Below are 13,795 nucleotides of genomic sequence, written 5' to 3'. Positions count from 1 at the left end.
TGGCCTCCAAGCACCTTTGTCGTTAAGGAACTCATCAATAGTGTAGTAACCTCGACTAAGTAAATGTTTTTTAACACATTGCTTAAAGTTGTGCATTGGCAAGTCCATCACAGTCTTGGGGATCTTGTTATAGAAGAGTACACCCAAACCCACAAAAGATTTTTTAACTCTTTGGAGACGATATGCAGAAATAACTAACTTATGCCCGTGTCTAGTAAGACGTGGGTTTAGATCTCCTTTTCGTTTGTACAAATTAATATTTTGTCTCACATAAACTATACTGTTATATATATACTGACAGGCTACTGTTAAAATGCCTATTTCTTTAAACTTTTGACGAAGGGACTCGCGTGATTTTAGTTGATATATTGCTCGAATTGCTCTTTTTTGAAGTACAAATATAGAATGTATATCAGCAGCCTTGCCCCACAACAAAATACCGTAAGACATTACGCTGTGAAAGTACGCAAAATAAACAAGCCTAGCTGTATCAACATCAGTAAACTGTCTTATTTTTCTCACTGCAAAAGCAGCTGAGCTGAGTTTACCTGACAGTTTTTCTATATGAGCACCCCACTGAAGTTTAGAATCCAAGGTCACTCCCAGGAAAACTGTGGAATTCTCTATTTCTAGTGTTTCACCATTGATCATTATAGACTTATCTAATTTTATAACATTTGGTAATGAAAACTCAATACATTTAGTTTTCTTTGCATTTAAAAGTAAGTTGTTAACAGTGAACCAATGCGACTGTTAACGAGACGACACTGTTTGTTTATCTGACTCACGCTTGTTTGCGAGCGATCGGAACAGTGCACCTTGTACGTACGACTGCATCTTATCGATAAGAAAGAAGAGACGATTGTAGACATTTTCTTATTTGTTCCGCATATTATATTTAATGAAAGTTCAAGGAAGAAAGAGAAACATCTGAGTAATGTATGCGAGTTATATATTCAGGTAAATTAATGTAGCCACACACACACATTATTTGCAGTGTTCCAACAAACTGCACACGTCACTTTGAGCGACGACACACACGGCCGAGTGTGTGTAGTGTAGTAGGGTATTATGTAGTGGGATACCTATCCCTAATATATGTCTGTAACTGTATGTACCTTTTGAAATTAAATACAAAAACGAAGAATCCAATTTCCATGAGTATGTTTGCGTAATCAAACTGCGCATGAAATTATATATTCGATGTCAATCCGGAGAATTGTATAAATCGTACCTACAAAAAAAATTATCGCAACGTAATAAATAACCTTGCAAAAATACAGATGAACCTACAACATTAACATTATATTATGAAAATGAACTTAAGTAGGCGAAAACAACGACATTTTAACATCTTAGGGTGAATAATCTTGTATTGTATTTCTTTCCTTTATCGCTGTCCAGAACAAATGCAATTGTTCAACCCGAGCAGCGTCAACAGATGAATCATTGCTTTTATTTGCAGTCATTTCATTATCATAAGATATAAACCTTGCAGCTGAGACAATTTACCTCAAAGTGTGTTTGAGACAAGAAAAACCCGAGAGATTGTCGTGAGAAATAAACATAAATCGACAGCCGTGACACAGATGACTCTAGCGGCGGACAAAACGCATTGTGAGGCGGAGGCGGCCATTCGCGGTCATGGAAACGGCTCGCAAAAAATTATGTCTCTGTAACTTCACCGACTATGAGTATTTTAACTACAAATAGGGCGATATATAGGATAAAATGACATTCAAAGGTGCGAGAGATTTCCAAAAGGTAAGCTACGACGACTTTGTTGTTTTGTTGATGTTCGGTTATTTTTAAATTATAAATACTACACGTTTGAAGATCAGCAAGTTTCTGAATTAGACGACGCGTGGCAAGCGCTCGACCTTGGAGTGTGCCGACTTTAGTGACTCGCAAATCTCTCGCGAGCGGCCTCCGCGCTAATCCACGACAATTATACGAGATTATGAGAACCAGGCGAGTCGTTAACGAGATTGTGAAAATCAAGACGACAGAAAACAGACTCTTGATTTAATCAGTTTACCACAGGTATTACAAACATGTTCGTCGGCTAGAGCATCTGTCATATTAAACTTGTTTGTCTTCGAAACCTATTTCTTCTTTTATTGATTTACTTGCATCGCCAGGATATGCGTGACCCTCTATAGAACCGACAACTGTGGGACTACTTAATAGCTAGACTAGTCATAGCCCAAAATAATAAATGCTATTTACAAGTTATTTAATTCCGAATTGGCGATCTGATTTACCTCTATTACCTTTAGGTATAATTATATTATGTTGTTATATAATGTCCGTAAGTTTAGTGCTATTTGATAGATAGGTAGGCCTCCTTCAACTGCTATCAGATGAAGATTGGTGGTTTTCTTCCTCCAGTGACCAGCCGACTTAGGGTGTCATTATCTGAAATTTTTAATATTTGCAACTTGAAAGAGAGACTTCGTTCCGGTAACTGGATCACGCTCAAAAGTCTGCTAGTAAACTAAAAGCGTAGCTGGAGTACATGCAAATGGGATTAAAAAGAATGTATCAAACGAACACAACACCAATTTCCTGGTAACAATGCTCTTAGCTATACACACTACAGTGAGCGCGCGGAATATTTTCATTAGCGCGATTAACTGTGGAGCTAATGAGTCCGCTGGAGCCTCTCCAACAGCGCCAGCCGCCGCCGTGTTTACTTTACTACCCATTCGTTATTACTCCTTTGTGTTTGGCAATCGAGCAACCCTCGGTACATTGTCGGCCCGTGTCATGGCGGGCCGGTCTGTAATAGACAGCGATAGTATTCAGTTTCTGCATTGAGTTGTGTTTTTGAAATAAAAATTTAACAAAATGTCGCATATATCGTTGAATTCGAAAACATGTTCGAAGATTTTGTTGAATCCGAAAGAAGCAATTTTCATAAATAGTAAGTATGAGAAAGGGAAGAAGATAATTAGTAGTATAAAATGTATAGATATTGACTTAATTATAATACTATATTAGTATATCGTTATAGATATGTAGTTATGTGGATATAGTTAATTGCGACGTGTTTCCGCAGATATTGATAAAATGAATCATGCAAACGTGTGTGTGAGACATCGAGAAACCCAGCACAATATACACTCGTCGTACGCAATATCACAATACGGTACCCGATATTAAAACCGCAAAATGACACATACCATACTATAGATGAAGTCATTTTCGCCAACGAAAAATCTAGTCAAGTTCTAGTTGTAGGTATATACCGCGCTGCCAATAAATGTTCCATTTCTTGTGAGAATTTTTATATTATGAGTTGTTTTGTGACTCTTTAACGTTTTATATAATCATATTAAATTCTTTTCTAATCATTATGACATTCCGAAGACTGAGATATGCTTTAATTACATGTAGGTAAAGCAGTACAGGTACAGAGAATAACAACGATTTGCTTTCAAACGAGATACTGTATACTATTGAGTAAATTGTATCAAGCTATAGTTGTACTAGTATTAAATTCACATGTCAGTACCACAGATAACGAACAGTTTCCCTATCGCGTGGCGCGGCTATCGGCTACCCAAGGTGATGCCTGAAACGAACATAATGCTGAGACTACAACCGTTTTAGCTAAGGCTGTGTTAGAAAATTACTTATTAATATTAATTTGAAGTAAAGACTACACGTCGGACCGACACGCTCTGCTGAACGACCGACCAATCGCCAAGGTGATCACAGTGTGATATTAACAGAAAGATTCAAAGCGAATCAATTATACTGTTTTGTTTACTTCGTTATTGTTTTCGGGTAACTATGTAATGGGTCATAATGATTGATGACACATACACAAAAACGAGTACTAATTGACGATAATAAGTACAAACAACATTCACAACAACCGACGCACACTCGTCTCCGTCGACAACACTGCGCGGTGTAAAACTTCCACAAAGCAGTCCAACATGGACTTTATGTCGTCATATAAATAGAGTCTAAACTGATTGCGCATAGTCTATTAATGTAACGTCACCAACACAAACGCGCGGGCGTATTTATATTTTAGTGAAGCATTTCGTACTCCGTCACAAAAATACTGTTTCGATTTGGACATTTCATCTCACGATTAAATCTAGATCTAATATCGATTGTCCATTCTATCATATCACAAATTTGCATAAGAATTCAATATCTTTATACGTTCTTCCAAATAAAAAAGTCAGGTTTGTTTATTTAAGACACAGTTTATCTACAAATACGGTAATTTCTAAGCACGTTATCATAAAAACGTCGTTTCGAAGCGCGAACAGGTTCGTCGGCGCGCTCGCTGGAACCGGAACAGCCAAGGGCGCGACTGCGAGTGCACGCGCACCCACTCGAGACCATCGCCATTCGTCACATTCCGGCCCACGCACAGTTACTCCATCACGGTAGCTCGTGCACGTCAGCACTGTCAGCCGATGGACGTCCACTGCTGGACATAGCTCTCTTGTAAGGACTTCCAAACGGTCTTGAACTCCTTGCAACCCACTCAATGTGGTGCTGCACCTAGTGAGTCGACTAATACTCCTTTCCGAGCTTTCCGGTGGATAACCAGTCCAGAAACTCGCAACCTTTACGTCCTGCGGCTAATTCAATCAGTTTTGAGACTTCGCACTAATATTGGTTCTTTCTCATTTCTGATTCGCTCACGCAGAGATACTTCGAACAAAATTGCTCCATCGCTTGCTGAGTACCTTCTTATTGACCATAGAAATAACCAAGTCTCAAGTATTTATGTCAACTCGAGACTCTCGACGACCCTCATAGCACCAATTAAAATTTACAGCCCAAGGAAAGTGACTGAAGTCCTCACCGATGATAGCAATTCAGCCGTGAAGATTATACGAACCGGCAACTCGGTCAAGTTCGTCCACCTTCGCAGATAACAGTTTACTTTAACTGAACGCTTTGTCCCGTGCCGACTGATAAACACAGTTAAACGGCGCCAGTACGCAGCTCTTTGTTTCAAACGTGACATATTATTTACGTTTACGACTTAGGTATTAATAGATACTGAGGAATTATGAGGTGTATCCTCAGTTAGACTTTACTTTCTCGACCTTAGTTACATGTATCTGATAAACAAAAGGACACTCAGCGACGATAGATTTTTTTTTTAGATAGATCATTGCAGAGATGCATGGATTGCATAGATCATATCCAATATCAATTTCTTTGTTCTTACGACTAAATAAAAAAGACCTATTGTACTTGTATATTGTTGTATTGTATTGTGTATTGTAAATCAACGATCTGTGAAATGAAAATGGTGGAAGCCTTATGACCATCATCACCGTCCATTGTCATCAAAATAGTCGATGGACGAAGTCGTAGGGTCGTCATTAAAAACGAAAGAGAAATGGTTAGGATGCTGTAGCGCTAAAATAGTGAATCTCTCCGAATAGTGAAAAGAGTTGAGTTAAAAGTTGCGTCGACAGTAGGAACTTCTTAAAGGAATAGACGATAATAAACAAGCTGCAAGTTTCAGAATACAACGGCGTATTATATTATAAATGGATTTTAAATGAACCATAATATAAATTAAAAGAAACAACGTTCTTAATTTCGTAGCATTATGGCTTCCTAGAAAAATCGTTCAATACTCAAGTGGAGCGATTGTAATCTAATTAAACCTGTAGAACCTTCTAGTTAGCGCTCTCAGGCACCGCCGGCCGCTCGAGCCGACTCATTAGCGAGCGCGGCCGCCGACGGTGAAACGAACAGCTTCACAATGCACTCTCAAATGAGGGGCCACATCTATCAATACTTATGATAAAACTGTAACAGGTCAAATTATGTACATTGAAGATATTTTGAAAATTCAACCCCTAAAGTGGTGAAATAGGGGTTGAAAATTTACATTGATTTCCACGCGGACGAAGTCGCGGGCGTCCGCTAGTAATCTATATAGATAGGGCAACGCAGCAAGTTGCCTTAAATGATTCATAAGAAATACGTAGTGATAACATACGTCGAAATTCCATCTCACAGTCGTCTGACGTCATGTTTCTTATTCCTCGTGTCTATTTGATCAAATCCCAATGGTCTGTCAATACCAGAAACTGGGTTAACAGCAACTACGAGTATTGTACCGCCTAGAATATGGATTCTCGAGATGAGGTGACAAAGTCTCTCGAACGAGGATGGTTGACCTCTAGCGCTTGCTCTTTGTCTACACAATATGTTTCAGCTTAATAAACAGATGTGTTTTATATACCGCATGTAATTTAAGTATAAATTTTGGCAAAAACAAGATAAACAAGCTGATTTTTTTCATTTAAATCATTAAAGGTACTGGCTTTCATACTCGGCTTTCCTTGCTATAAATTCGGCGCCTTACACACGAATAATAAATTAGATTCTACCGCGACTACACGCTCGTTTATACCATATCGCAGCTTCAAAAACAATTATTGAACTTGCTACCGTATGAAGACAACACAACCGCTCAACAGTTAAGTGAGCCGAAACAAACAAACGCCTATAAGTTCTAAGCAAAATGATCTGTGATGAATCGACACAATTCTGTTAGTGTCCTGTATGGCAACATGGCACAGCGTCGGTAATGATGCTACCAGTATTCCAAGCGCGAGTAGGGACCGCGTCGTATGCGCTCCCACAACAACGTGGCGAGTGTCCGATATAGGTGACCGCATTCCGTCCTTGCACTAACTTCCGTACTGCCGGCCACACAACAAACACAATTACACTACTACAATAAACATTACTATTTATGTAAACATTTTATGTAAACTAATCTTGATTTAATATATTTTTAACTTTTTATCTCAAACGCGACAGAGAAGAGGCACCAGTGGGTGTTATTGAACAAATAATAATTAGCTAGTATTATTCATATTCATCATATTCATTATTTACAAAATCCGACAGTCTCTAATTTTAAGGTGACGTTTCTATTAGTTTAGAAAAACTTCAAAATCCTAGCTAGGGACACTGTTTAATGACAAAAACAGATAATTGATGCACCATGAATCGATACGGTTAACGCAGTATCTCAATCTATCTATCACTTATATTATCTAACAAATCGACGTTTCGATTTGAAAAGTTGATATTTCGTCGTTTGCGTTAAGTTTACGCTCAGTTGAAGAGGAAAGGGAAAAAGCATCACAAAAATATCACGAGACTTTCGATTAGTTTTTGTAGAGTGACGTCATCATCTGGTTGCGAAGTGTTCCGTGCGCTCTCATTGACTCCGATGAGCCGATCGTAGTAGCATCGCAAGCCACCGCACTGTGGCTGATACTTGGCTTCTTCGGAGACTCGGCGCACCCAAGTTTACGACTATTTTAGATGATGTAAAAATATTAAATCTAAATACTTTAAATACTTCTGCGAGTGAATTCTCAACAAGAAAGTCAAAGCTCGTCTTGAGGCTAACAATCACGGAAGCACACATCTCGTGATTGGAAGCAGGACAAACTAACAAGGACTGGCTATAGAAATGTATTCTAGAAGTGGATAGATACAGTATGTCAGAAGATTCATAAATAATATTTGTAATAGTCATTACATAAAGAATTTTAGGGCGGGTACCTCATCGAAGTTGTCCACCATGAAGCAGATGTGGGGGTAGGTCATCTCCTCGCCCTCGCCCTTGGTGTCCATCTTGCGGCGGCTGGGCGACGCGTACACCTGCGCACACACACCACTTCACTGCACTTGGTGACAACTTGTGGAATAATCAGCTTCTGCACATCTGACATCGAAATAAACTCGATGTGCATTTCTTGATACGATTTATTAATTTTAGTGCTTTGTATTAAATGGTTTTTGCGAGTTCATCAATCAGAAAAGTAGGTAACACAATGGTAACTTATGAGCATATACTTTACCGAACGGTGAACTGGGAGCACAACTCCTCTTAGAGAAGTAAATGTGCAACGAGATGCAGTTTTCGCTGATAACAACTCGAGATGCCCGCGCTGGCCGGTAGCCCGTGATATTACATTCTGTGAAAAATATAAGAACTCACCAAATACGCGTGCAGGATGACCCTTCATTTCTCCAATATGGACGAATAGTTATCAATATTTCTATTGCTAAATATATACCATGCGTCTTTGTTTACCTTATAGTTGCATTTGGTGGAGGAGACATCGAACAAATGAAGTTTTACTTACGGATAAAAGCGTTAGCTTTCGTATTTCTATATTCTATAGTTTTATTAGTAGATTCAGCATTGTTTCTAATAATAAAAAATAACTAACTATTGGCAATGAAAATTTCATCTAATATGCGAAATTCCATGTTTTACGAATTTTACCTACTAGGCCTGGGGAGCGTGCACTAAACTGTTACATTTAACTTCATCATTGCTATATTATGTAACAGTTTGACATTTTACAATAGATTCCCCAAACCACATTGCAATATAGTCTCTAGTCGTACTAGTTTTACAATTGGTTGTCGTGTAATGTGTCCGAGTTAATCGTCTTCATAAATATTGGCGAGTGGAGCGTCGGGTGCCAAGTGGCAGCGAGTCAACGACACCGGGCCGCACAACACACGAGCACAACAAACAGCCCACTGACGACACTCAGCAACAATATTTTGTTCAGTTGGGTTCAAGAGCAGCACGCGCCGACGCAGCTCAATCGTTTTACAGCTGTTTACGAGAAAGTTCTTTTACGCTTTACTTTATTAAAAAACATTATTTTGAATCTTATTACAATTACTAGGTATGTGCTACACTTTTCGAGATTAGCCTTTAGATTCAAGCTTTACGTAAGCCACGGCCAGGAATGCGACATCAAAATATTTGCGTCTCCTAAAATCAGACGATAAAACTTTTAAAAGCATTGTTTCAACCCTTTGTCAATCGCTAGATTAGGTACTAGCAATGTATGTAGGCAAAAACGTACAGAAATCTGTTACGTGTATGAACTGCATTGAAACGCTCAATCAATTCTGTTTCTTTGTTTCCTGTGTCCCTTTTGACCGTAGTCGTACAGCCAGGTATGAAAGCATTGAGACAGCACGATCAGAGGCACGTTTGTCAACGTGTGAACAACGCAGAATGATCTTTCTCACGACATTTATTCGACTCACGGATTCATTAAGATACTGAATTCATTCGTTTGTAGCCGGGCCCCAGCGATTCCACTGATATCTAATAATCTAAGCGAATTTGTCGAGTGAATGTCATAACAATCAATTCACACGCGCTCGTGTGCGGTCGGTCGCACCAAACTTCTATACTTCGCGTATGTCCGAAGTACCCTTGAATACGCTAGCAACATCTGGTCGCCCTACTATGTCATACACACACAACGGCTTGAGTCCATCCAAAAACAATTCCTTAAATATTTGGCTTTCAAGGAATTTAAAATATTTAATAGTTATGAGGATGCTTGCAGGCATTACAAAATTGACACACTAGAAAGGAGAAGAAACTTGAGTGATATGTTACTGCTTCAAGCAATTTTAACAAGCAGACTGGATTGCCCTTCCTTGTTGTCAATTTTTTCTATCAACGCTTCATCTTTTAGACCACTACGTCGACACACAGCGTTACTGAGTGTTCCCAAATGTAATACTATATATGCGCAAAATTCTATAGTATTACGTCTGGCCCGAACATATAATAAAGTTTATTACAATTTAGATTTATTTTACCTATCTAAAACACAACTTAAAAAAGAAGTGATTAAGTCACACAGAACTTTATAATTTACACTTACACACACACGCACACAGACACACACACACACTCACACACACACACAAAACACGCAATCTTACACACACACTTACAAAATTTTGTTAAGATTTTTTAGAACACTTTTATCTTTTAATGTTAATATAGGTACCCGAAATTGTATTGTAGCTTTGTATAATATGTATATTTTGTAATCTTTGTGGCCTTAGTTTTAAGCTTATGTAATCTAATAATTATGTACCTGTCGACATTTTATTTTTAAGACGATTCTATAAGATTCTAAATAACTGAATGCATATTGAGTTCTCGTTGAGTTTGTGTGGCGTCTATTCTACCTACTACGTCACATTATACGTTGCATTACATTAGGTCACACGGAGTTGGACGCGGCCTAACACGCAAATCACAAGCCCGTACCGACTAAGGACCGGTATTTTCCCAAGTTATCACAAATCTCGAGACATGCAAATAGATAAAGGCTCAGAATATACGAAATCTAAGAATAAAGGTAAATAGGTACCTATTTCGCCTTAAACTTATCCTCGTCAGTAGAAGTTACATTGTAATTTAAGTACTATTTATATTTCTTTGTCAGTTTCAATAGCACATAGCCACTAGAACTACAATAAAATATTATCGAAGATTTCAAGTTATGCATACGTAACGCGTAACACTGACAGAACTGTGCAGTCTACGACCAGCGAGTGGGACTGGCTGACAAACCAGAGCACCCACTAAAACCCAGCGGAGCCTCCTGCGACTTGTTGGGATGTGAAAGGGGCGCGAAAGCCGGCGCTGGTTGTCCCACTCAGTGGAACAAGGGTAGGTCGAGGTGCGCATATCGACGCCTTCTACCTGTTCTTATTCTGCGGAGTGGGCAGCATCAGGCGCCCGCTCTCTCTGCTGTTCCGATCCTTTAGCATTAGTATTTAACACTGGATTGTTTATGTAGTTTAGTAAATGATCAATGATTGCAAGCTAGTCGCTGAGTGACATTGATGTAGCGCGTGTAGCGAACGCGTCACGGACACGTTGGCTTTGCCTCATTGTTATTTGTTGTTCGTGAATTCGTTGCGGATTTACTCGGGCGGTGGGCCGCTTGGAGGCGAAGGTTGGGAAGAGTTGCCGAGTGCCGCTCCAACCTGTCGAGCCTGGCAACTACTCTAAATCTGATGATTTTAAAGCATACGTACTTGCAATAAACGTAAATGTTTTCAAATTAAGTTTGAATAGCTTAGCAGCACGTGTCCCCTTTTTGTTGTATACTCGTATAGTTTCGTAGAAGATTGTATTGCCATTTCGAATTTTCATATATGAGCAGGTATACTAACGAATGTAATTGTAGCCTGAAGGATGAGAGATGACTTTTTAAAAAATTAGATGTTATTTGTGCTTTTTTTTTTAATTTTAATAATATGAATACAAAATTTACTACTAAACACTATTAAAAATTTATAGAAAAAAATGCAACCCTCACGCTGCGGGACAATGGATTGCCCAAGCAACCGGTGGTCATGGTTCCAGAGTGAGGAACCTCCTCACAATACGCAATAGAAAGTTAATTTTATGATAAATATTATTATAAATTGAAAATTATGGAAATTCGTGACCGTAATGTTGGTCACTACACAACAGATGTCCCGCGACATTGCTTGGCGCGTGAGCAGTCACAAACATCGAGCTCGAGCTTTAATAAACAGAACACGGTCAACCACCGATACGATATCAGTGTGGACGGCCAGTGTGTATATCAGTGAATAACTCAAGCATATCTCTGAGGAACATGATATACCTATCTATATAATATCAGACAAACGATACCTATCTATAAAGTAAGGAACGGCGTTAACCCCTTTACACGAAGTGACCGTGTTTCTGCAGATAATGGCCGGCGTTGATGAGCCTTTTATAAGAATTTGACCTCAGTGGCGCAGTTGTTAAAGTTGGGGTTTTCAGTTGTTAATACTAGACAGCAGTATCCAGGATTCCATTACCGACTCGGGTCATATCGCTATTTTAACTGATTTTACTTTCCGGTAAGATGTCGCGCATATACACGAATTGTCAGAGAAATGGTTAGGATTTACTACTAAGGTATAAAAACTTGTACCTTTTCCAAGTATATCTATACTAATATTGTAAAGCTTAAGTTTTTGAAGCTGAAGAAAGCATGATTATTTTTGCTTTTGCTGTAGAAGGGAGAGTAAATCATGTACGAGTAGGCACTGGACGCAGGTACTGGCAGGGGCCCGCTCCGTGCGCTCCTCCCGACGCCGACGTGCCGCTCGATAGCGCTAACTTACACAAACACCGTGTCCTCGAATCGCTACGAAAAGCTATAACGAGATGTAGGGCGGCGGAGTACTTCACGTACATAAACACATGCTTTTATACTGTCCATACTACAGTCTGCAGCCGAGCGCGAGCACGTCGCACGACATCAGCAAAATGAGATCTGTTATAAACTCTCTAGTATCTACAGACGCCCTAACTTGGAGTCCCGCCGACACACAAAGTCAAACGTTCAACCCGCTGCACGCTTACCAAACAATATGTTGGTAGGTACCTACATCTCCATTTCTTGCGCAAGGCCTTTGGTTGGTTTGGTTCATTAAAATTACAAATAATGCGAAGTTGAAATTAATATCTTGAATCGTTATGCAAACGTTAATGATAATAAAAGGATGTCCGAGTTCCGACAGTGGATTTTAAAAGCAGTAAACTGTATTGTAATATTTAAATCATGCTCTGTATTGAATTATTTTTGCTTCACAAATATCACAGTACAATGTGTAAACAGCTGCGATGACTAATGAGTGGCATGAGATAAAATGTTTTTTACTCGTAGATACATATTGAAATTAAAATTAATAGTAGTTTAAAAAACTTACTTCAAAGCTCCCTTAAAAAGGTAACAATAAACACATCATCTTTTAGTAAATCAAAAAGGATTCTCTATCTAAATTGATATAGGTATACAATAAAAAGTGGATAATATTGAAACGTGTCGGCAGAGTTCGTCGGAACGTCTACAGACGCTTATTCTCTGAAACATCTTAATGTGATTGAAGCAGCATCTTCAGCACGGCCGACGAGGCGCGCGGCGGGAAAGGGCGTGCCATGAGATGAGATGGCTCGCGACCTTGGCCCACAGCGACAGCGCTCGCTCGCAACCGCTGCCGGCTGTCGCTACACACGTCACGTTGTGCTAGCCACTCACCATCCAATAAGTTCATGTGCCTGCAGCGGTAACGACAGGACATCCGATAAAACTGATCGTGTGTTAGTTACGGTGTCCATCACATCATGCAGATAGCGAGCAACACACGATCGGATGGTGAGTGGCCAGCATTATCGTGAGGATTCACAGATTGGGTGGCTAACTGAATTGTAGCATTCACATCTATCGTCTCATTCATTCGTTCTATAGTTTGACAAAAGTTTTCACAAAACTCAGAATGTGAGAAAATTGTACCATGTCTCAATAAATCTTCTAACGATTAAATATTAGCAAAATTGGAAAGTATCCATTAGGATTCATTGGGTAAAACCACTACAATCAAAATAATTATAAGAAGTATTTTAGAATAAAGAAGCCTCAATGTAGATATTAGATACCTAATTAACCCCCGACGCAAAAATATAATACCCCTTGTGTTATACGTTTGACGTGTCTGTCTGTCTGTGGCATCACGTGAGATTCCTAGCTTCATCCCCCGTGGACCCGTCACCGGCACCGATGCGCTCCGAGTCACGTCGCCTCTTGTGCCACTGGTGAGCTAAGGGTCAACGAATAGTTTGCCGATAAATGATGAGAATGTACAAGATAGTTCAACATGAGTAGAACAACGAAAGGCGCAGAGCCCGCGCGCCGCCGCCGCCGCCGCCGACAATTGACCACAATTGGTCGCTGATTACTACACATGCACTGCTTGAGCGAACGTTCGCGTCTACTTAATTGTTTTCACATTCAAGTCACCTCAACTAAACATTAACATTCTTATAAACACAATATAAATAAATTCATATCTAGTAGTATAAAACAAAGTTAGGTAGGTAATGGCACCATTTTTGCCTTTAGAAAAGTTT

General features: G+C 39.4%; 2 protein-coding genes across 2 annotated transcripts in view; one reads left to right on the top strand and one right to left on the bottom strand.

The window, feature by feature from the left end:
- The window catches only part of LOC112051174 (uncharacterized protein KIAA0930 homolog), a 46,667-nt gene that overhangs the window by 21,600 nt on the left and 11,272 nt on the right, over window positions 1-13,795 (bottom strand). The window contains exon 4 of the mRNA XM_052882296.1: window positions 7,582-7,680. Coding sequence (XP_052738256.1) covers window positions 7,582-7,680 — 99 coding nt within the window. The remainder of the gene's footprint in view (window positions 1-7,581; window positions 7,681-13,795) is intronic.
- The window catches only part of LOC112051170 (phosphatidylcholine:ceramide cholinephosphotransferase 2-like), an 86,196-nt gene that overhangs the window by 63,698 nt on the left and 8,703 nt on the right, over window positions 1-13,795 (top strand). The gene's annotated exons all lie outside the window — the stretch shown is intronic.

Source organism: Bicyclus anynana, chromosome 6, assembly GCF_947172395.1.
Source record: "Bicyclus anynana chromosome 6, ilBicAnyn1.1, whole genome shotgun sequence".
Classification (NCBI taxonomy): Eukaryota; Metazoa; Arthropoda; class Insecta; order Lepidoptera; family Nymphalidae; genus Bicyclus; species Bicyclus anynana.
The sequence above is the reverse complement of the archived record's forward strand: the minus strand, read 5'-3'. Positions and strand labels throughout refer to the sequence as shown.